The sequence below is a fragment of the Penicillium rubens genome, assembly GCF_028828025.1.
Source record: "Penicillium rubens strain IBT 27055 chromosome Unknown utg000001l_segment0_segment0, whole genome shotgun sequence".
Classification (NCBI taxonomy): domain Eukaryota; kingdom Fungi; phylum Ascomycota; class Eurotiomycetes; order Eurotiales; family Aspergillaceae; genus Penicillium; species Penicillium rubens.
In genome coordinates this window covers 4,336,047-4,358,618 of record NW_026890599.1, presented here as the reverse complement: position 1 = coordinate 4,358,618, position 22,572 = coordinate 4,336,047, and the positions used below count along the sequence as shown (strand labels likewise).

At 50.9% G+C, this 22,572-nt stretch overlaps 9 protein-coding genes across 9 annotated transcripts; 4 read left to right on the top strand and 5 right to left on the bottom strand.

Annotated features, from left to right (window-relative positions):
• Positions 1–6: 6 nt before the first annotated feature.
• N7525_001685 (thiamine pyrophosphate-dependent dehydrogenase E1 component subunit alpha) lies at positions 7–1,621 on the top strand (the record flags this gene model as incomplete). The annotated part of the gene is made up of 5 exons (XM_002557662.2): positions 7–146; positions 209–396; positions 454–515; positions 580–789; positions 851–1,621. The coding sequence occupies 5 exons, from the start codon at positions 7–9 to the stop codon at positions 1,619–1,621; spliced, it is 1,371 nt and encodes a 456-aa protein (XP_002557708.2).
• Positions 1,622–1,878: 257 nt separating this feature from the next.
• On the bottom strand, positions 1,879–2,685 carry N7525_001684 (spherulation-specific family 4 protein; the record flags this gene model as incomplete). The annotated part of the gene is made up of 1 exon (XM_002557663.1): positions 1,879–2,685. One exon carries the CDS (start codon positions 2,683–2,685, stop codon positions 1,879–1,881), a length of 807 nt encoding a protein of 268 aa, XP_002557709.1.
• Positions 2,686–3,611: 926 nt separating this feature from the next.
• On the bottom strand, positions 3,612–9,195 carry N7525_001683 (CCR4-NOT core ubiquitin-protein ligase subunit MOT2; the record flags this gene model as incomplete). Its single annotated transcript, XM_061212011.1, has 5 exons — positions 3,612–5,782; positions 6,553–8,732; positions 8,793–8,908; positions 9,022–9,088; positions 9,143–9,195. The coding sequence occupies 5 exons, from the start codon at positions 9,193–9,195 to the stop codon at positions 3,612–3,614; spliced, it is 4,587 nt and encodes a 1,528-aa protein (XP_061071237.1).
• Positions 9,196–9,548: 353 nt separating this feature from the next.
• N7525_001682 (complex I 30 kDa subunit family protein) lies at positions 9,549–10,572 on the top strand (the record flags this gene model as incomplete). Its single annotated transcript, XM_002557665.2, has 3 exons — positions 9,549–9,750; positions 9,815–10,464; positions 10,522–10,572. The coding sequence occupies exons 1-3, from the start codon at positions 9,582–9,584 to the stop codon at positions 10,570–10,572; spliced, it is 870 nt and encodes a 289-aa protein (XP_002557711.1). The 5' UTR covers positions 9,549–9,581.
• Positions 10,573–11,015: 443 nt separating this feature from the next.
• On the top strand, positions 11,016–12,447 carry N7525_001681 (BUD22 family protein; the record flags this gene model as incomplete). Its single annotated transcript, XM_002557666.2, has 2 exons — positions 11,016–11,258; positions 11,347–12,447. 2 exons carry the CDS (start codon positions 11,016–11,018, stop codon positions 12,445–12,447), a joined length of 1,344 nt encoding a protein of 447 aa, XP_002557712.2.
• Positions 12,448–12,773: 326 nt separating this feature from the next.
• Positions 12,774–15,529, bottom strand: N7525_001680 (Zn(II)2Cys6 transcription factor; the record flags this gene model as incomplete). Its single annotated transcript, XM_002557667.1, has 5 exons — positions 12,774–14,720; positions 14,779–14,864; positions 14,922–15,187; positions 15,256–15,387; positions 15,450–15,529. 5 exons carry the CDS (start codon positions 15,527–15,529, stop codon positions 12,774–12,776), a joined length of 2,511 nt encoding a protein of 836 aa, XP_002557713.1.
• Positions 15,530–17,445: 1,916 nt separating this feature from the next.
• On the top strand, positions 17,446–17,718 carry N7525_001679 (uncharacterized protein; the record flags this gene model as incomplete). The annotated part of the gene is made up of 1 exon (XM_061212010.1): positions 17,446–17,718. The coding sequence occupies one exon, from the start codon at positions 17,446–17,448 to the stop codon at positions 17,716–17,718; it is 273 nt and encodes a 90-aa protein (XP_061071236.1).
• A 493-nt stretch (positions 17,719–18,211) lies between these two features.
• N7525_001678 (putative proline utilization protein PrnX) lies at positions 18,212–19,267 on the bottom strand (the record flags this gene model as incomplete). The annotated part of the gene is made up of 1 exon (XM_002557669.1): positions 18,212–19,267. One exon carries the CDS (start codon positions 19,265–19,267, stop codon positions 18,212–18,214), a length of 1,056 nt encoding a protein of 351 aa, XP_002557715.1.
• A 547-nt stretch (positions 19,268–19,814) lies between these two features.
• N7525_001677 (proline dehydrogenase family protein) lies at positions 19,815–21,257 on the bottom strand (the record flags this gene model as incomplete). Its single annotated transcript, XM_002557670.1, has 1 exon — positions 19,815–21,257. The coding sequence occupies one exon, from the start codon at positions 21,255–21,257 to the stop codon at positions 19,815–19,817; it is 1,443 nt and encodes a 480-aa protein (XP_002557716.1).
• Positions 21,258–22,572: the final 1,315 nt, after the last annotated feature.

Sequence of the window (22,572 nt, the reverse complement as noted above, 5' to 3'; positions counted from 1 at the left end):
ACTACAATGTTAATAACGAGAGAGACCAGAATGTCTCTAAAGCTCCTGTCTCGGAATGGGCTTCGCAGCCAGCCCGTAACCACAGCGCGCATCGTCCCCGCACGGAGGTGGAGTAGCTCCATCTCGCAGCGGCCGGGGTCAGACAGGTGATTGCTTCAACAATTTCTTCTGGGGGGAAAGAGACACTGACCAGATGTTATACCTTTAGTGTTCGATTCCCGGGTGCTGTGAACAGCAAGTTCACATCGGAGATGGCCTTCCTCAAAGCCTCGGATCTGCCCGCTATCCCTACCTACCGTGTGATGGATTCAGATGGTTACCAGATCGACAAGACGAGACCAGCACCCAATGTCACAAATGAGGAGGTCCTGACGTGGTACAAAAATATGCTGTCTGGTTAGTTACTCCAGACTTGATGGGACATCAAGTATCTGTCTGACTGTTGGCGTGCAGTAAGCGTTATGGACGTGGTCATGTTTGAGGCACAACGGCAGGGTCGCTTAAGTTTCTACATGGTATGTCCAATTTACCAAGAGTGAGAAGAGGAAGAATGTGGCTTATCTGACTGGCTACCTATAGGTTTCCGCCGGCGAAGAAGGTATCACAGTTGGCTCCGCGGCCGCATTGACACCAGATGATGTGGTCTTTGCACAATACCGCGAAGCCGGCGTATTCCAGCAACGTGGATTTACATTGAAAAACTTCATGAGCCAGCTCTTCGCCAATGCCAACGACACAGGCCGTGGTCGAAATATGCCGGTCCACTATGGGCAAAACTATCCTCGCACGGTCAGTGCCACTACCTCCTTGCTATAGCATTGCGATTTCCCTAACCTCACACGCAAAACAGCACACAATTTCATCCCCATTAGCCACGCAAATTCCCCAAGCCGCCGGAGCAGCTTACGCACTGAAACTCCAAGACCTTCAAAACCCAAACCGGGACCCACGCATTGTGGCCTGCTACTTCGGCGAAGGAGCCGCCAGTGAAGGTGATTTCCACGCCGCGCTAAACATCGCCGCGACACGGTCCTGCCCGGTTGTCTTTATATGCCGAAACAACGGCTACGCAATCTCAACGCCAACGCTAGAGCAGTACCGGGGCGATGGAATCGCCAGCCGCGGCGTTGGGTACGGTATCGACACGATCCGCGTAGACGGCAATGACGTCTTCGCTGTGAACGAAGCGATGAAAGAGGCACGCCGACTCGCCCTAAGTGATGGCGGACGGCCTGTGCTGATCGAAGCCATGAGCTACCGTGTCTCGCACCACAGTACCAGCGACGATAGCTTTGCGTACCGCGCCCGCGTTGAAGTCGAGGACTGGAAACGTCGTGATAATCCCATTATCCGGCTGCGTAAATGGCTGGAGAATCAGGGGATTTGGAGTGAGGAGCAGGAGAAGGAGACGCGGGATGAGATGCGGAAGGCGGTGCTGAAGGAGTTTGGCGAGGCGGAGCAGGAGAAGAAGCCCTCGCTTAGGGACGCCTTTACGGATGTTTATGAGGAGGTTACGGAGGAGCAGAGGGAGCAGATGGCGGAGCTCAAGCGCATCTTGGAGACTTATCCTGATGAGTATGACCTCCGGCCGTATAAAGATGGGATTAATGGTCTGGATTAAGGCTTGTCTTTCAAAAATTATACATGCGACCCTAGGGGCGTTAGAGCATTATAATATGGGAGCTATATTCATATAGATCCCGGCGATGTCCAGATGTTCAGTCATGATGCTTATTGAAGATTCCGACTGCATTAGTTTATGGAATCTCCTATATATTCAGCCAAGAACAAAATTTACAAGCCCTAGCAGCACTCAACCACACGAGGTCGGAACATAGAAATGAGAAAACATCTAAAAATATTATATACTCAAGTCGACTACCGACCGTGCCCCCTGCGCCTAGCACTCCGGCTTTGCGCAACAGCAACAGCAACCTTAGGCACAGTACCGAGGCTCATATAATTATCATCCGAAGCCAGATAAATAGCACCGAGCCCCATATCCTTCGCAAGCCGAACAACATTATCAACATCGGCATCCACAGGCGTCTGATTCAAGATAACAGCATCCTTCCCATAATGATCAGACGTCGAGAAATGCTCATCAGGAGCCCGAGCCACCCAGTTAGCATAGGTATTCTCATACTCAACAATAAAGTCTGCAGCGGCGAACCACTCAGCAACATCAGCCACGAGCTTGACGCCAGGATTGAAAACGACGGTACCCAAGCTGCTGCTCTTAGATTTCCGAGTGAGGTTCTGGAAGTAAGCGAGCTTGCTCGGATCTGCGCCGTTGGATGCCTCGTCGAAGAAGATGCCGGAGAGACTGATATTCTGTCCTGCATATGTGGCCCAGTTGGCGTAGGTCTCGATGTCCTTTTCAACGTCGGAGCTGGCCCGCGTGCCTTGTCTTGTGTAGGTGTAGCCCAGTATCTTGGTGTTGGAATAGTTGTTTAGCTTGTCGATGGCGGTTATGAAGACGTCTTCTGGGTATTCTGTAGTACCGGGACCCGTGGATGGGTTGATGATCAGGTAGAATGGGATTGATGGATGGGCTGCGATTGAGTCGTAGATTGTATTCCATGCATCTATACCGGGCCAGGCGTATAATGGTATTAGTAGGCCGGTCGATGCTGCAGTTGAGGCTAGGGTAAGCAAGGTTGCTATGACAAGTAATGGAAACATTGTGATATATGTGAGGCTGACTGTGAGTAAGTAACCGAATAAATGTAGCACCCAAGATAGCCAATGATGTAAAATGAGCGCAAGGAAAGAAGAAACGACCAACAAGATGACGGGAAGTGGTATACTAGTGAGTAATGCATGCTTTAGGTATACATGCCAGCCGAGATACTCGCGCAAGTACTGTCCTGTTGGAAGAAAGGGATCGAATAGGGGCAGCAGAGCCTAATATTAGCCTCGATCCTATTGTAACCAGGCCGAAAGTAGAAGGAGACCTAGAATACTAGAAACCAGCCACATCACCTTGAACTTCAATACTCAATACCCATGTAGGAATTGTGTGATACCAAGAATTAGTAAATGCCGAATCCCTTCGGAGGAATGAGCCCCCATTAAATGTCTGGTCTTGATTGAAATGTACGGAGTAGAGGAATGTGGAAGTGGAGAGATCCAGCCCTGGCACATGCCCTTGTTGCCATGTTAGATGAAACTCGAAATTCAGATCTGTTTCTCACTTGGGATAAATGGAGTTTAGTGAATACGCTCTCCAGTTTCCGGATTCAGGTGACTTTGGCAGGCAGGCTTGGATGCCATTCCAAGAATCGTAAGCATGGACCTCCGGGAACATTTTGGTCTTCACTTACCATTAAGGCTCAAGAATAAAAATATGTATGCTCAATTGCATGCAAGTGTACTATTGAGGATAGGCCTACATATTACTAGGACCTGCGTGGACGGATGTAACAAATATGGTACAATGATTCATTCAGGCTAAGATAGAATAATCGTAAAGAATGGGCTAGTACGCCATGAAATACCACCATCCTGGGTATCATGCAAATCCATATGTACACGTACAGAAAATTTCAAGTCCGCCCAAGACTCCAATTGCGAAGGGGACTGAGAGCTCCGATCCGAGATAGAGTCGATTACACATCGGAGCCAGTAGCAAAGTTCAATGCCTGCTGCTGAAGCTTCTTGTTGCGTCGAAGGAGAGCTGCGAACTTTTTGTCCAGCGAATCCATTTCCTTCCGAGTGAGCTCGAGGTCCTTCTGAGAACGACCAGAAAGTTCCTTCAGTTCCTCGTTGGTCAAGCCAGCAACGTCATCGAGGGTTGGGTTGGTGCCGACCATGCCCGGATTGCCCAGCATGTGCTGCGCGGTAACTGCGGCGAAGGAACGCACGGCAGCAGGGGTGGTGTTGAGGAATTCTGCCGAGTTGGCAACGGCCCAGTCGTGATTGCGGGAGCTGTCTGCCTCCATGGCCGAGAGGACGTTAGGTGGGATGACAGATTCAGCTGCCTCAAGAGAAGACGAGGGGGACGTGGCACCCAGCCGAGTGGGCATGTCGTCGACCCAGCAGATGTTGAACTTTTCCGGGTTCGCGAAGAGTGCTTCCAGACCTCCGCTGGGATTGCTCGCGTCATCTCCAATCATGAAAGGGTCGGAGATACCGGCCATATTCTTCTCCAGCTCTAGGTATCGCTCCTCCTCTTCTGGCTCGAGATGGCGCAGGACACAGCCACGGGGCGTGATGAGGCATCGAGTCTTGAGGAAATAATCGCCAATTCGAACGGGCTCTCCGCGAAGGAGAGTTTTCCGATCTTCTTCGGTCAACTCATTGGGACACTGGAGATAATCGTAGTCCTCTGCAGTGCATTTCATATCGGTGCGCTGGCTGAGGTTGCTAGGGTTGAAGAGGGCACTTTTGTTGAGGTCAAGTTCGCCGGACTTGTGCATCTCAGCGAGCAACTCATGAAGAGGCTTGGTTCGCTCCACGAAAAGATCTTTGATTGCCTTTCCAAGGGCCTCGGAATCCTTGACCAACTGCCCAACTGTATTGTTCGAACGCCACGGCTCTACGGGGGTTTCCTTCTGGACAGGAGGCTCTTCGACAGGGGGAGGAGTAGGCTCTCTGACAGGCTTGGTCTCCTTGGCCTTCGTTTTCTTTGTGGTGGCATCCACCTTGGGTTCGGCTTTAACAGGAGAAGCATTCGCTGGTTTCACAGGGCTTGCTTTCTCGGGACCAATGGCAGCGGGTGTATCGGGGGTGCTCACAGTGGCTGTGGGGGCCTTCTTGGTCTTGCGCTTTCGCCCCATAATAGGGGCTTGAACAGGCTCCTCATTCACAGCTGCAATTTCGACCTTTTTAGCCTCGGCCTCCTTCGCCTTCTGCTTACGTTCCTTCTTGACCTGACTCTTGGTCATAGTGCGAACAGGGGCGGAGCCGATACGAGAGGAGGCAGGGGGGGAGTTCGCACGAGAAGCAGAGGTGGAAGGATAGCAATCAGCTTCCCACCCCATGTCAGCAGGAGTGTCAGGGATGCTGGTCGACGAGATGCTCTGTCTGCTAGAGCGGGACTTGATACCCCCGACAACAGAGGCGGGAACGGAGGGTGCGGTGGCAATGGGAGGTGTTTCTGTCTTAGGGGTTTCTACCACACGCAGAATACGAGGCTGCCGAGGGGCAGGGGAGTCAGATAGGCGAGACGCTATGGTTTGCGGCGTGTCGGGCCGCGACCCGACTGCGGAAACAGAGCTAGGAGGTGGTACATGCTCAGCCTTGGTGGATGCGGGTAGCGAGGCGGCGAAGTCGAGTGGGCTACCTTTCGTAGTGGCAGAACTCGGCTGCGGCTGGTTAGCAGCCTTTGCAGGGGAATCTTTGAAATCAGCTCCAATGTTGAACTCGCTCTTGCGTGGATTACGAGCCTTGCTCGCGGACTTTTGCACGGGCGATCCAAAGGATATCTGAGAAGCGTCCTTCACGCGGCTTGATGTCAAAGGCCCGCCCACGGTGAGTTCAGGACTCAAAAGACGAGAGGGGCTGCCAATACGGCTCTGTGATGGGCTGTTGAGTCGCGAAATGTTAGGCGTCAAGCCGGGTGGGAGCATTGGGGCAGGAGACGAAGGTTTAGAGGAACTGCGTTCCTGGAAGACCGAAGACGAGGGATGGGCATGAGGTAAAGGCAGTCCAGGTGGCAAGGTCGGAGTCCCAGAACGAGCAGCTGACTCGCCAGGCAATTGAGACTTCAAAAACCCAAAGCTGTCAACGGGTCGTCGATCCTTGGATTGATCCCCAAGAGGCGGAAAGTCCTCATCTACTAGAGCATTGGGTCAGCGAATGTGCAAGAAAGCAAAAATGTGGCGATGTGAGTGGGCAGATGAGGACGTAAAGATCAGATCGAAACCGCCTGAGACGAAGGTGACGATTAAGCAGCGCAGCACGGCTAAGCAGAATACAAAAATGAGCACGAGATAATTACATGATGGACATCTCCCAGACCAGGAACTTCGCAGGACAGGGCGTCTATGTAAACGGCGGCTGTGAGGAAACTGATTTCGAATAAGACCCTTTTCGGCTTGTGGTATCAGGGTAGGGAGATCTTAACGTACATTAATCCATAATGAACACCCGCGGTCTTCAAGACACAGCAGATCGTATAATGGAAGTCCGGATGCAAAAAGAAATGAAGAAACAGTAGAAAGGGAATACACAGCCGCCGAATACAAAGGGAGCCCGGAGCACACGCCGGTATGTCCATGAAATGCGAAGACACCTGGGAAGAGCCAGAGACAACATGCAGGAAATAGATAGCAATTGAAGGAGACAGGGAAAAGACCCTAGTACGCCAGGTGAACGACCAGCCATCGCATAAATCAGAGCTGTCAGTCTGACGGCGAAGAAAACAGAAACAACAAATGCAATGCCTCCATATGGAGTGAAAAGAAAGGGAATTGATATCATGTCATCAGGATAAAGCAGGCCCACCAAGGGGAGGTCATAGTGGAAAAGCGAGCAGGAAAATGAAGGAAATCAAATCACGGGCATAAGCGAGAGGTTAAAGGGAAACCATGGGGATTCACCACCGACTGATGCCACCACCATACACCATCGAGGGATTGTACCCACCTTGACCCTGACTCCCGTACAACGCTTGCCCAGCAGTAGCATTCGCACCGACTTGATGCATCCTCGCCTGCAAAATGCTCGGGTCCGCAAGATCTACTACACCACCTCCACCGGAGGAAGTGTTAGCGTGTCTGTGCTTCTTCCCCTTCTTCTTCTGCTTCTGTGGGCCGCCAGAATCAGGCATTACGCCCGCTTGGGGCCCATAGAAGGAGCTGAGAAGGCCATTGACAGGAGTCATGGGGGGCGGGGTATTGTGCTGTTGAAGAAAAGGGAACATAAACTCACGCTTAGCGGCCTCCTGGCCCTGTAAACCACCAACATTTGTACCAGTTCGTCCACGGAGTAGCTCGCGCATCAGCTCCGGAGTTGGATCTTGCTTTCCTCCATTACCTCCAAGCCCAGAGGTGAAGCCATGTCCCTGGGCGAACATTCCGCCACCACTGATCGGAGGAGTCCCGGCGGTCTTTAGTCCCGGCGGGGGACCCTGTACACCGCTGGCATAGAAACCGCTTGCTGCAAGACCATGTTGAGGGCTTGGAGCAGAAAGAGGGTTAGGTGATGAAGACTGCATTTGGCCCAACATGCGTGCATTAGGCATATTCTTAGAACCGGCCTCGTTGGTGAAGGAGAATCGAGAAGACTGTCGGTTCTGTGCTGCCTGCAGCGCATTGAACTGTGCCATCTGATTGTGCACAAGGCCTTGCCGGACTTGGGCGGCTTGGTCTAGAGCGGCAGCGCTGAGAGGGTCAGCCAAGCCAGCTTGTTGATTACCGGCGGACTTGAGTAGCATCAACTGTTGTTGCTGCAAGGGAGTTAAGCTTCGTCCAGCGAGGTTCAAGCCTTGAAATTGATGGCTAGTCGCAGAGACAGGAGATCCAACAGTTGAATTGTCCGCAGTGTCCTGCTGCGAAGGCGGCTGGATAGCACCGTGAGACTCCCGCGTCTGGCGACTGCGTGGGGGGTTTGCTTCCTCTGGCTCGCCACCGAGTTGCAGGCTGCCAGCTTCACGGCTTTCCTCCTCCGCTGCAACAGATTGGAGCAACTCCTGCTCGCGGTTGAGACGCTCTTGTTCGACTTTCTCGCGCATTGCTCTGCGCTTGACACCACCATATGGATCGATGAAAGATGGGTAATCTTTGATTAACTTGACCTCTTCGGCACTCAGGTCGTCCGTGCTGAAAGAAAACTTGAAATCCGGAGAGTTGATATCCTTTAGCAAACTGTCAAATGGTGATGGCAGCTTGGGTGGTTGAGTCCCACGGCGAGAACGTGGTTGCGCGGCAGGAGACTGGGAATCGACTTGGGAAATGGATTGTGGGGGTTCCTGGGAAATCGGAGATGGCTTCTCTGCTCGCTTTGGTTCTTCTGCTGGGGTCGCAACATTGACGGTTGCGGGCCGTGGGCTGTTGATGGAGGCTTGGCTACCAGACAGGCTAGCCCTTCTGGTTCGGTGAATAGCAGCGTCTTTGTTAGCCCAGCTGGCGGTTGAGGGGAGAGCCGGACCATCTGGTATGCCGGTGCGACTACTGATCGAGTCGTCCTTGCTCGGTTGCCGGCGCATAGGATGGGCGATGGGTTGAGCGGACCTCACGTGAGAGGGGGTAGGTGGGAGATTATGGCGTTGGGTGGAAATCGTGTTCATAGATGAGAGGTCCTGGCGGCTGTAGCTGTCGCTGTCCTCCCCGGTCTCGTGCAAGAAAGTGCAGTTCCGATTATTGCACTGTTCATTGCGAAGGAAGGACGAACAATATTTCGTTGTTCCGTATTGCGCCCTGAGCACTCGATCGCCATTTCCGGAACCGTCCACAGCGTTTATGCACATCGCAGCATCGGCTTTGCGCGAGAAAGTCACATAAACACCAATTCCCTGGTTGGGGTTGCCGCCGGGCTTAGCCTTGCTGACTACAATCTTCTCAATCTCGCCATATTGACCGAAATATTCCCGTCCACGGAGCGTTTGAAGTAGTTGATTTTCGTCTCGGATCGTAGGATTGAGGCCGATAACGTAGACCAAGTTCTTTTGGACAACACGGACACCGGCCAGGTTCTTCCGACTGGAAGCCTCGATTTCCCGCTTTTCGGCTTCCTTCTTCTTCGCAGCAGCCGCCTTGCGGTGCTTCAGTGCCAGATCTGCCTTGAACCTAAACACAGCGGGTTAGTCGGGATGTGGCGAATATATCACAAAGCTTGGGCTAACTGACTCTTCAACGTCAGGAATCTTGTACTGGATGGTACTTTCATCGTATCCGCGTCGACAGTTAGGGCATCGTCCTTCTTCGTTCTGCGTTTTAATGTTGTTGTAGCAGAATTGGCAAATCTATAAAGATCACATGTCAGATCTGGCACAGGGAGACAAAGACGAGCCATCTGTCTCTGCCATAGTAAAGGAAATACTGGCAGAGACGCGTAAAGGATATCGATCGAACGTACCTGATATCCGCAAGGACATGGTTTGAAATTCTTATCGGAGAGATCGAACTCTTCAATGCACAGGGGGCTGTGGGGTGATCAGTATACAGATTAAGCGGTTTGAACGAGTTTCAAGACATACCAGAACTCGTCATCATCGTCGATGACGGAGTCGATCAAGGAAGGACTGGACATGATCGCGGGGAATATGGTGACAACCGGAGAGGGACACGAGATCTCAAACGCCGACACCTGATTAAATCGGACGAGAAACTGGGGAAATAAAAGAGAATACGCTGCCCTGTAAAGTGTAGAAAGACAAACGGCAATTAGTTATTTGAGGAGGAGCGAAAAGAAGAGAGGGCAAAAGAAAAGGTGTAGATGATTGATAGAAGAGGATGAACGGAGAGAAGAAGGAAGGAAATTGTGAAGCGCGGCTTCATTTTGCTGGCATTACCCGATTTGGCTTAGTGTATGGTCAACACGTGACCAGAAGTGCTCGACCACTCTAAACCTTCACAATCCGACTTACGTGCCTCCGTCCCCCCTCCAGTTGCATCTGCCATTGCTCCCTCTACACAATGGCCTCCGCACGCTCTTTGATGCGCCTGGGTTCTGGACGCTCTGTGGCATCTGCCACGAGGTCCATGGCCGCCCGCACCTTTTCCTCCGCCTCCCTTCAGTGTGCCCCCAAGGCCTCGACAGCACCGGGCCCGGAACCTGAGAACATGCGCCAGGCGCAGCGCCCGCGTATGTGGAATGGACCAGTTGATAGATAGAACACAATTGAGCTAACCGAACCGTGTTTTGCCAGCCTCGGGACCTCTGCGCGCCCCCGTGGTCAACCCTACCGACAAGTACCAGCCCATGGCCGATAGCCTTCACGCCTATGGGCAGTACGTTATGTCCTGTCTGCCCAAATATATCCAGCAGTTCACAGTCTGGAAGGATGAGCTCACTGTGTACACCGCTCCCGCCGGTGTCGTTCCCGTGATGAGCTTCCTCAAGAACCACACTGCCGCCGAGTTCACCCAGATCTCCGATATCACGGGCGTCGACTTCCCTACCCGCGACCAGCGCTTTGAGGTCGTCTACAACTTGCTCAGTGTTCGCCACAACTCCCGTATTCGTGTCAAGACCTACGCGGACGAGGCCACCCCTGTGCCTAGTGTGACTGGTCTCTTCGAGGGTGCTTTGTGGTACGAGCGTGAGGTTTACGACATGTTCGGTGTGTTCTTCTCCGGCCACCCTGATCTGCGCCGTATCATGACCGATTACGGCTTCGATGGCCACCCACTGCGCAAGGACTTCCCCTTGACTGGTTATACCGAGCTGCGCTACGACGAGGAGAAGAAGCGCATCGTTATTGAGCCCCTCGAGCTCACCCAGGCCTTCCGTAACTTTGAGAGCGGCTCTACTGCCTGGGAGCCTGTGGGTGCGGGTCAGAACCGCACTCCTGAATCCGTAAGTCAAGTTCCTATTCGTTGCTGAAAGATAATGTGCTAACCTGTTCGACTATAGTTCAAGCTTCCGACCCCCAAGCCGGAGGAGAAGCAGGAAGAAAAGAAATAGAAAGGGTCTGTATGCGTATCGTTTCCTTTGCCATGTTTGTATGTACATATCCGTCAGTGTTAATCGATGGTCTTTTTTTGTCCAAGCCATATGTCTAGCAATGTAACGCTCGTAGCAGTTAACTTGTCCGAGTCTAGTCATAAGTTAGCCCCCGATTGCCAGTAATAGATGTCTATATATTTATTTGCCTGTTTTTGTTTCACAATCTACAGAGAGACATAGATACCTGTGATAGTTATCAAGTCGATAGTTTACAATGGCCATTGCAAGCGTGTGTCTTGGCGCCGGGATCCGCCCAAGAAAAAAAAAATTAAGCTACACCAACATCCGACGATCAACACGACCCTCGAAATCGCCCTCCTTCTTTTCCCCGACAAGCCATATACTCTTTGAGTTGCCTACTTCAAAATAGCGCATCTCCATACACCCACACCACCGAACAAATGCCTAAACGCAAGCTCGACGAAGTCAGCGGCCCCCCGCGGAGCAGCGACACCCGCAAAATGTCCATTCACGGCACCCGGTTGACGCAAATGTTCGAGAACGGTGTATTAATGATAATGCGAGGTCTCAAGACATCGCGTGGCTTTGAGCGACAAAAGCTCAGCCGGCGAGAGAAGACAGCGAAGGCGCAAAAAGACGATAAGGCGTTGGCGCGACTAAAGGAAGAAATCGAGACTTTGAAAGTATGTAGCTATTGTTACTCTAGACATCCAGATGGCTTAGAAGAGAGCCCTCACGCAAGAACTCCATCACTAATACATTCTCTCTCAGGGTCTCGATTACCATGTCACAGCGGAGCGATACCTATTCAAGCAACTTATCAGGACGAAGCGGATCGCAGAAACACGGACGTTCGGGGAGTTCCAGGCAGTGAAGAAAGTCTCGCAGGATGGACCAAAAAGTACAGCCGAAGCCAATATCCTGGCACGGCTATTCAAATCGACTCCTGTACAGAAGGAAATACCCGGCATCATGGCCGGCATTCGGAAATTACTGAGAGTCGACGAGGCGCCGGCTAGCAAGGCGAAAAAAGATGATGACAAGAAGGATGCGCCAACGAAGGATTCAGGAAAGGACAACAGCGGATCCGAGTCTGAATCAGCGACAGCGACGACAAAACCCAGGCGCGGCGAGCAGGTCTCCCGCTCCACGAACGACATGGACATCTCCGACTCTGGCGAATCCGGAGACGAAGACCTTTCACAATTCGACTCGCGACTTGGACCGGGCTCAGACTCCGAAGCTGATTCGGAATCCGGCGACGAGGAAGACCCCGCCGCAGACCATATCTCCGATTCTATCTCCCGTTCCCCCTCACCCTCCTTCTCCGCCGCGGACTCCCCGCCACCCAAGAAAGCAAAGGCAGCCAAGGGCTCTGCTGCAGCAGTGAATAGTACGACGTTCCTGCCGTCTCTAATGCACGGTGGTTACTGGTCTGGCTCGGAGGAAGCCACTGATGAGGAGGATTCTGGTGCGAAGCCTGTTCGCAAGAACCGCATGGGTCAGCAGGCGCGTCGGGCTTTGTGGGAGAAGAAGTTCGGAGCTAGTGCAAACCACGTTAAGAAGGAGCAGATGGCTGCGAAGTATGGTGGCAGAGATAATGGATGGGATACGAAGCGCGGTGCAACTGACGGTGTGAGGGGTGGGAGAGGAGGCAGAGGGGGCAGGCGTGGTGGCTTTGGTGGTGGATCTGCACGGCCTCAAAACAGAGATGGCCCTGGCTCTACTGGTCCTCACTCTGGGGAGCGGCCCGGTAAGCCTAAAGGTCCGCCTAAGGATGAGGGCCCATTGCACCCCTCTTGGGAGGCAAAGCGGAAGGCCAAGGAGCAGACGACAGCTGCTTTCTCAGGAAAGAAGGTTACATTCGATTAAGTCTATGGGCACTATGTATATTTATCAATCAATATTCGAAATATCATCACAAGCAGACGAGCAGATGTTAAGATCCCCCTATGTGCACACAACCTGAAAGTCATTCAACTCAGACAAAGTAACGGATTGATTGTGATAATAGATTGTTATATTGGGAATAAGCTGTATACAATTTCCGAGAGTTCCACCACCCAGGCGCAGTAAAGAGCAGTGAAAAAACAGTCGCAAGATGGTATACCAAAAAAAAAAGAATATCAAAGTTATAAAGACCCAACCCAAACATGTCGTATAGATGAGTCGCTGCTTAAGAACTTGGAGAAGATCAATCACGAATCCCTCATGAAGTTCAGCCAGTGAGGGGGGTCAGAGCTGCCACCTGGCGGCTTCATTTCAGAACCAGGTAACCCATTAGGTTGAGCCTGAGAATCTGGCTCGAAGCAAGGGATAGCAGTGAACTCGCCCAATTCTTGTGGGAAATTGGAAACGAAATGATCGAAACCAAAGTGTGGCATATGTGAGAGGGACTGCTGGGAAATGGAGAAAGTATCGGGGAGTGGAACTTCTTCGCCCTCTGGAATGCCTTGATCAGGTGCAGCAGGTGTTGGAACAGCACCACCCACTCCAATCATTGCCGCAGAAGGAGGTGTCAGGGCCATGCCATGAAGAAGAGTAGAAGGACCTGCCATAGTGGAGGTCTGAGAGGGTACGCTTTGTGGAACATTTGGCTCACTTGAAGCATAATTTTCCTGTGATTGCCACGCGAGCGTGGACGGCGAGATAGGCCCTGCTTTCCAAAGCATTTCCCAGTTTTTGAACCGGTCATACGCGGATTCGACGGCACCTCCGCTGCTCATATCCGGTTGTGTCTCGCTCCATGCTTCGAGGCGGCGAATGGCACGTTCGAGCGCCTCTATGACACTAACGGCTGAACGAGCCGACCCCACACCCATAGACATGATCTTGATTAGGGAAATTCCCTGTTCGAGAGCAGCGCCAAGTCTTTCAGTTCGTTTGGTCAGGCCCTGGGCCAGAATGACTAGCAAAGCTGCACGGCATGAACTAAATTCAGTAAACGAGGCTCGCGCGAGACCGGTCTCATCACGGAGCAAGCGGCATAAATCGATGATTTCCAGAGCCGCTTCCACGCAATCAGTGACAAGAGTCGCACGATTCTTTGACAGACCGGACAGACCGGAAGACCCCTTGTACGGCGGACCTTGAGAAGCGGTTGGGTGGATGCCTTTGATATTACTGAAAAGGAAAGGACGTCCAATGAAGACTCGAGTTAGACAGTAGTCTAGCTTGAGATGGACATTAGACCTGAAAAGCGGCCCTGCGGGATTCAGATCACGGCAGGTAACTTCCTCTGGCAGAGTCGACCACCAATCAACAAGGTTTTTCCGGCAACTCAGTAATCGTTCAAGACAGTCCTGCTGTTGATCTTTGCGGTATTTTCGCAATGAGGTGATTTCATTTGAAACCTCCCCAAGCTTCAAAGTCAACGTAATGAGTGTTACCATGTTTTTATGGTTTGAGATTTGATTGACGGGCATCAATCCAGGGAAATCGACCGGCAGAGGACCATCAACGTCGGGGTCCGACAACGACGATGGTCTGCCGTGGAGAATGCTTATACGCTTTTCGATAGTAAAAGCTGTCCAGAAAACCCGATTCCGCACCTCGATCATGCGTGGAGACAGGCCTTCGCCGTGATACCTCCGATGCATCCCATTTTGAATGGCCAACTTGAGTGCCAGGCCAAAGTATGTATAACATAACCCTGAAGTATCCAATGGAAGCAAATAGGTCCCAATGAGTAGACAGGCCTGCACACTTCGAACGGAAGCAGTGGCAATGATGTCTGGTAAGAGCCTCGAGGCAAATTGGTAGAATGTGAGTCCGACCTCATCCTCTGAAAAGTGGTGATCCTGATTTGCTGTAGAACCCGAGGGCAAGCAATTCACAGGTGTGGATGATTCCATATGTGCGAATTGAGTTCCCACGGCCAGGACCATAAGAATGCAGCACACTGCGCCTGCATCGTCAAATGACAGACTGTCAGGGTCAGTGTAGCAGACGCCCAATTTTTCGAGTAAATAGTCTTCCTCAATGTAAAAGTTATTGGTCTGTGCGTACTTGAAGAAGATTTGGACAAGAAAATCGGCGACATAGCGCGGCGGTAGACATGTAATTGAGGCAGATACCTGGGGTGATGCCGACTGGAGTTGTGTACTTCGCCATCGTTCTTCAAAAGGCTCAACTTCGGAAGTGGCCTGCAGGCTCGGGTTTAGCATGAGTGGCTTCGCACACCGACAATTCACGGGAACCTACCTCGGGGGCTGCAGTCTTCATCCACTCATCGATCTTCTTCCGGATCTTCATTGTGAAATTCAGGTATGAAAATTCACCGGAATATTCTGACAAAAACCGTCAATCAAGGAATTCCCATATACGGTCTTCGGAGGTCAACATACGGGTAGTGTTATCGGGCATGGCCTTGATTGTAAAATCCTCCTCGTCAATGGCAAGATCCTCCAGTTCATTTGGGTCTCCCCGGGTGGAGATCGCATCCGACTCAGAATCGCGGTGTTTGGTCTTCAGATCCTCTGCAGCTTGGCGCAGAGACTGAATATCGAAAGTGATGTTGGGTACATAATGCGACAGGAGACGCTCCATCAGGCGCACCCGTTCTGCCTCGGCGATGTCATTTCGACTCTGGGCGGCTGCTCTGTCCAAAAGTCTAATACAGGTGTTGCGCCGTTAGCAGACTATTTTATAATAAAAATATGGTTTATGCGGTCAACATACGAGACTGAGGTCGACCGGGTCTTCTCATTGGGGTCAATGTGAGTAAAATTGCACTGGCGGCGGTATCGCAGACATCTTCGACACGGCACACCTCCTTCGCATTTCTCTTTCACCCGGCGACAACCATCGCACCTGCGCGGAAAGGACTATGTTAGAGGATGCGATTTATTTGATACACTAGGGCGATAGCATACGCTCGGACAGCTCGCTTGCGGTTTTCTTCGGCCACGCGAGGACGTTTTTGCTGAGTGGGCGTCGGGGTCGAGTCGTCCATTACCGTGACAGCGGATCAGGGCATGGTCTAGAGAAATGAGAAAATATGAAGAGATTGCGAACCAAGAGATATATGCAAAGATATGCAAAATATAACAGTCAGAGGAATGTCCAGGGTTGGAAAATGGCCATGTGAGGAGAAAAAGGGAAGCTAATCGATAAAGGCACATCCCCGCATCATCCGGGTCTCATTTTGCCTCCGCTCATCGGTCTGTGCCTTTTTAGGGGGGGGACTGGGGCTATTTGGTGATCTTCTATGAACGACGCTTTTTTTTTTCTCCTTTTCCTTTTCTTTTTTCATATTTACGGCTTAGTTACCTAGGTATATTAATATAGTCCTAACCTATTATAGCTTAGAAATCCCCAGCAAACTCTAGTCCCTCGACGTCCGATGCCGGATTGATAATACTATGGGAATATATATACACCACAACACTGAAGGGGGTAACTCCATAGCCGGTAGCTCTATAGCTTTGTAATGTTGGAAGTACTTAACTTCCAGCATTCTATCTATACTCCTAGATAGTACTTGTGGTGTGCATCGCGTACCTCATTCAATCGCCTTGATTACCTCGTATCACATGGATGATTATGTCGCCTACTCGTATAAAGCAAACCATTTGTTACCGAATTAATTCTATTCTCGTCGTCTTTCTTGAAATTGAACATTATGGCGTCTGACAAGACTGTCAGAGATCTATTCCCAGCCCTCGTCGTGGGATCAGACAGAGAAACAAGTGGAACGCCATCCGTTCATGACTTCGATGCTTCTTCTTTCCATCCAAGTCAAGGCCCGACCCTAGTAAACAGACCTTACCACCAATAGGATAGTGCTGAGGTTCACGCACCTACGCCTGTAAGTTCAGATCCTCAGTACTTTGTCTGGCTGCTAACATCCCTTTCCTCAAAATTCAGTTCCATATCCTTCACTTTCCATTCATTTCTCCTTTTACTTTATTCCTTCCCAGGGGTGGTTGGGCCTCTTATTTAACCTGCTCCTTGGGCTTTCTTTCTCCGTCCGTTTGTCTTGTTCAGAATGAAACTGTGTGTGTTACAATGCAAAAGCCCTAGACTAGCCTAGATATGCAGCCTACCACTTAATATTACAGATAACTTCCACTGACTGTCATGGCCCAATTGCCCCCTGACTTACCAGCGTCTCATATTTTCTCAACAGAGGGCCCGCCAGAGGATTGTTCACATACAAAAAATGTAGGCAATGTCTGGTGATTCAAGGTCGTTGAGAAGTTTGCCAGGCAAATATGCTTGGCGAGAGCAACACTTCTGCTCAAATATAAAAACCTCACATTTCCCCTTCCATAAACTTTTCCTTTTCTCCCTCAAACCTCGACCCTGAACTTCAATGCTCAACTTCAATACTGATCTTCTTTGTCAATTGGTGGGTTCCTTCCCCCACTTCCTAGTGCAAGCAATTCATACTAACCTTCGCTTCTCTATAGCAACAATGGCACCTCCGCTAGACGAGCTTGGTCCTACACGTCTTTCACTAAGGGCCTACTAGGAATCTTGGAAGTTCCCTGGGTCCGTGGATGAAATCAATGATCTACCCGCACAGAAAAAGTGTCAGGCATCGCTCCCTGCGCTAGAACCATTGGACAAATCGTGTTATTGATCTTGCCGATGTCATGATTATATTTCGCTGGCTGGAGTGCAACAAGCATGTCAACTTCGATCCAAGCTCATTCTATCTTTGAGTATTCCACCCGTGCCTATTATATTTATATTTATCTTCCTTCATCTATACCTTCGCCTCTTCACTTCTCCTTCTTCGCAATCTAAGGAGCGTTGCTAGCCACCGCCCCGAACGGAGTGCTGGATACAGATGATTGAAGCATGTGATGGTCACACTTACACTCACTATTCCCTGCATGGCAACTGGATGAGTGACTGCTCCCAATGCCGGAGCGTCGACTGCAGGACAAGTTGCCATTAGCAATAGCTAGTTTGCGATCGGAAACGGCATTTTTGGGAATGGACATTCTGGAGGCCAAGAGCTCTGACTTCAGATCTTATCATCTAGCCATCCACAGGAAGGCTCGTTGGCACTGCAAGTGCGCAGAGATCCTTCGAATGTGCTGCCCGGCGCTCGCGCACACGCATGAGCAAAGAACGGATGGATACTTCAACACAACTGATGTCTTGCTCAAATACGGTGGCTCAGACGATTAAGCCTTCGTGATCCTTTCCCTGCGCCTAGTGAAACACCCTGCAGAACAACAACACGCACAAACGCATTCATACGCTCCCAATGTTTCGATTGCAAATGGTTAAATGACTTTTGCTCTAACCATCACCGCCTCGAGTTATCCCCTCCGTTCTTTGACTATATTGATGCCCAAACCAGGGAGTTTTCACATATCACTATGGTTTTGTGTGACAGGAGAAAACATCTGCTACCTTTTCAGCTCTCCACGATCTTAAAGCATCCAACCATGCATCGGCCACCCATCACGCCCAACGTCGGGCTGGCCAGGGCAAGCCTGTTGCAGACCGCGACGCCATTGCCTGCCAATATGACCAGTTGTTGGGACATTTAAATGACATTGCCACGACGTGTGAGTGGAGGATAGAGCCTGGGCGGCCTAGCACGTAATGGTTTTCAATATAATTCTGATCGATGACACCGTTATCCTTGTAAAATGTAGAGAATACCAGTAGGCCTTTAGAACCCATCAACATGAGTACCAAGCCCCATCTCAACCCCAACATCTAGCACCTTCTTCCCAACAACAAGATCCATAAGCCCCATTCCAACACATTTGTAGACAACATTACAACCAGCAGGGACATTAACTGCCCCCTCCGCAATCCCCTCCGCCCCCAAAAGATCACCCATTTCAATCAACTGCTCCTCCCCAAGACCCGCAGTGATTAACTCACCAGCCTCCTCCAGACAAGCCGACTTAGAATCAACATAAACCTTCCCACCACCAGAAAGCAGCGTCTCAGTATCAATCTCATGCATATTAGGCCTATACGAGCCAATAAGCGAGATAAACCTCTGCTTAGGACTCGCCTGCAGCGCCTTGTACTCAAAATTCGGCACCGTAGCAGGCGTACAACTAAATATAACATCCGCGACAGCGAGTTCCTCCCCAAGCCGCTGCTCATAATCGGCAACGCCCTCCTTAGCAAGCGTGACAAAGTCAACAGCGGGGTAAGTCGCACGCAACTCCGAAACAACATCCCTCTCCATCTCCGCTAGCCTCTTCGCGCCGCGATTCACAAACGTCACCCGTCGGACCTGGTCCGGGTACAGCAGCAGCGCAAGACGCGCATGCCATTCTGCCTGTCGACCGCTGCCGAGAACAAGCACGTTGTCCTTGCGTAGGGTCGTGCAGCGCACGAAGAGGGTCATTGTTGCTAGTGCGGTGCGGAAGGCTGTTACTTCTGCTGCGGCGAGGAGGCCCTGGAGACGGCCTTCTAGGTTGAAGATGTTGATTACGCCTTGGATTCCGGTTGGACTGGCTGTTACCACTTTTATGCCGGTGGATACGGTGTCCGATACCGGCATGAAGAGGGATGTGTTGTCATCGCTTGTGTTGAGGACTGTGCGGAGGGGTTGGTGGATTTTTTTGCTGGGTGCTGGGGTTGAGGGCTTCGATTCTTGGGTTATGCTGATTAGAGCATTGGCCAGTGCTGAGATGAAGCCGTGGCATTGCGCTTGTGTTAGACTGCGGAAGATTTTGGAGACGTTTGGCTCAGAGAGGATATGCATTTTGCTTGATGGTTTGATTGTCTTGTGAGATGCTTCAAGTCCAGTTGTCTAAAGTTTACTATGTAAAAGACAAGAGGCTTTCCGAGATGATGAGTCGAATATAAGGGGGAGGTCATCGGGTAGACCTTCCGACATATAGTGGCCTCGTGAGGGGCAAGTCGTTCCGGTGGGGACTACCTGGGGACAATCCAAATTTGGATGATCTGACCTCGATCATGCCGGTTGGAAAGTAGGTATGAGATTATCTTTCTGACCTGCTTTCTTAATTCCAATCTACCCGACGACTAAAGATTAATCAGGAACACGAGAATACAGTCACTTAGTTTTCAAAAATTTGATTTCATTGATCATCATCAGAATGGACTTCCAAGGTTCTCATAAAGCAGTAGCAACGCCATGAAGAATGCATCCAGCTATACGCAAATAAAAATGCAACAAAAACAAGAAAAAAGACGTAGCGAAAGAGCCCGTGGGCTGCTAAGTAAAGACAGAACGATCTAAAGTAGCCTCCGAAAGTCGAAAAGGAAAATCAGGGAAGATTAGGATATCACTTGCTGCGGCTGAAAACATTGCCAATGCGACGCTTCAACTCGGCGATCATTGCGATCTGAGAGTCCTTAGTACGGCCAACAGCCTCGGTGTTCTCCACGGCGCGACGGAGCAGGAAGCCCATGCATTCCTGAACGGAGCCCCAGGTCAACAGCTTGAAGACGTTGGGGGCATCCATGGGGGTAGCGCCAACACTGTTCTCGGCGCTTTCGAATCCTTGAAGCAATTCACAGCTAACCTCGTCAGCCATACCCTGGAGCTGAGCGTAGCTAAGATCGACACCGTGGTCCTCGCCGCGGGTGGCCTGTTCCATGCGCAGAGCATGAGCCTTGCGAACGGACTCACGGTTGTGAGTAGCGATGATGACGTTGACGGGAGGGAGTTCGGCAGGGGTATCCTTAGAGAGAGCCTGGAGCATGGAGTTGTACTTGCGAGTGAGGAGGGACTCGACAACTTGGTCGTAGCATTGGTCGGTCTCCTCCTTCTCAGCCCAGACGATGTGGCGGGGCTCAGTCTTCATGTAGGCACCGCGAACAAGCTTGACACCAAGAGTGTATCCCTCAGCACGAGCAGTCTCAAGGTGACGAGCGAGAGTGGCAGGAGTAGAGCGCAGGTAGGCTTGGTAAGTTCCGTAGAAGATGGCGCGGCCGGGGGTCTGCGAGTTGCAGTATTTCTGATACTTCATGATCCAGGCCTCAATGCCAGGCTGCACGGCCTGCTCCTCGGCGTCGACCAACAGGCGGACACCACGGGAGATGGCGAGATCACAGACCTTCAGGATAGAGTTGTCCATGAATTCGGTGGGCATACTCTGCGATTGCAACAGGCGAAGGGCATCGGTGCCCATTCCAGTAAATTTCAAAGCGACAAAGTCGCCCGGTTGAGCCATGTCAACTGTCTGGAGTGTGCCATCCATCCACATCTGAATCTCAGCCATAGCAGCCTTCTCGTCGCGCGCGGCATCCGAATTCTCGCCGACAAGGACCTCACGGGCATATCCCAGAAGTACACCACGGCATCCGAGGGCTTTGATTTGGTTGATAGAATTTTGGACTTCGAGTTTGTTCTCGCCAGCGTTAAATTGTTTATAGATGGTGTGCTTGACAAGCATGTTCAGCAATGGGTTCTTGGAGACATCCCAGAACGCATTGCGTGGGTGGGCCAGCAAAGACAGGGTGTAAATGCATGGCTTGAGAAGTAGAGTTGATGAGGAAACAGACAAAACCAGCAAGGAGCGGATAACAGATGACAACGGCAGCTTAGCTAGAGGTGCTGCCAGTGCCTTGCGCGGCAGCGGAGGTGGGGCTTTTGTTTGTGGTTGCCATGCATTTGTGGCTGAAACTGAGGCGACTGAAGATCGAGAGTTACTGGTGCCGCTGACCAGTCTGGTGGTTTGGGCGGCGGCCTTGAGGGGCACACGCACGGAAGGTGCAGCCTTCATGGCTGTCAGTTAGGTAGTAGTGTGTGAGACGATCGCTAGGAAAGGGAAGGCAAGGACGTAGTTTTGAAGTGAGTGAAGGGTGAAGACTTAGAATAAACGGAAGAAACGGAAGAGCCACGGTTGGAGACGACCTTTTAGATATTGCGATTAGGTTGGTGGAACTCATTGGGTAAGAAGTAAAAGAGCCGGTGGCAACCGCCAGGCACCGGTACGGTCAGCAGGCCCATCTTAACGGGCCGGGAAGAGAATGGCAGTTTTTATTTGTTACGATCCATGGATTGGCATTGCTATTATTCATGTCATCTGGGAACTATAGATTTTATGATCATATAAAATGATAATGGCACGAAGAACTATTAAGGTATGATTGAGTCAAGGGAAGGGAGATCATGTCTGAGTCTGAATGACGCTTTGATATTCGCCTCTTTACCCTGGAAATGTGCAGCCAACAGGAGGTTCGCATGTTCTTCATGCCGAACGGTTCACGGGCCGGTTTGATATTGGCTGTGGGCCACTGATAAGCGATAAGCAGAACCGGGCCGGTCTTTCTGCACGCGTGACCTACTTCTCGCTACTTTCGGTTTAGTCCCAGAACGTTCTGGTATGCTCCAATCCCCGAAACCCTTACTCCGCAGATACATCCTTGTCTGATTTTATTTGTGATTTTACTCAGTCACCTGGGCACAAGTCCGCCTATTTTACCCCGGTTTCTTCCCCATATACACTCCACGTGATCGCAGTGGCAAAGCGGGAGGCAAATGTTTAAAAGTCAATTTGACCTGCAGTCCAATCACAAACAATCTGGTTACCCGGAAACGTTGGAAGCGTTCCAAGGTTGGGCGAAATAAAAGAACGCCGCTAGAAGCTTGTTGGAATATTTCCAAGGTTATCAAGTCGCAATGTGTCAAGGGTAAGATAAGAGAATCCTATAAAGGTAGAAATACGATAAGACAGGCGCCAGAGATTAAGCTAGAACTAAAGGCGATGTGGGCGCCAATCATCTCAAGAAGCTCAATCATAGCCCCCACAGTAGCGCGGTCTTCTAGATCTTTTTTTGGACGTTAGCACACGCTTTCACAGTCCTTAATAGATACTCCGTACAGGGATTCTGAATCACCCATCGACGCAGGAAACTCATTTCCTTCCCTGGGCGTTCTAATTATCTTATTCGGGAGGTTTTCTCCAATTGGAGCACACTATCATGCCGGGGCGTGTATTGTTATCTCATCTTCAGAGGTATCTGAAAAGATAACACCTTGGTGTTGCGGAGCACAGGGTAGATGTTGTAGAATAAGAATTGCGTATTTCTTCGAAT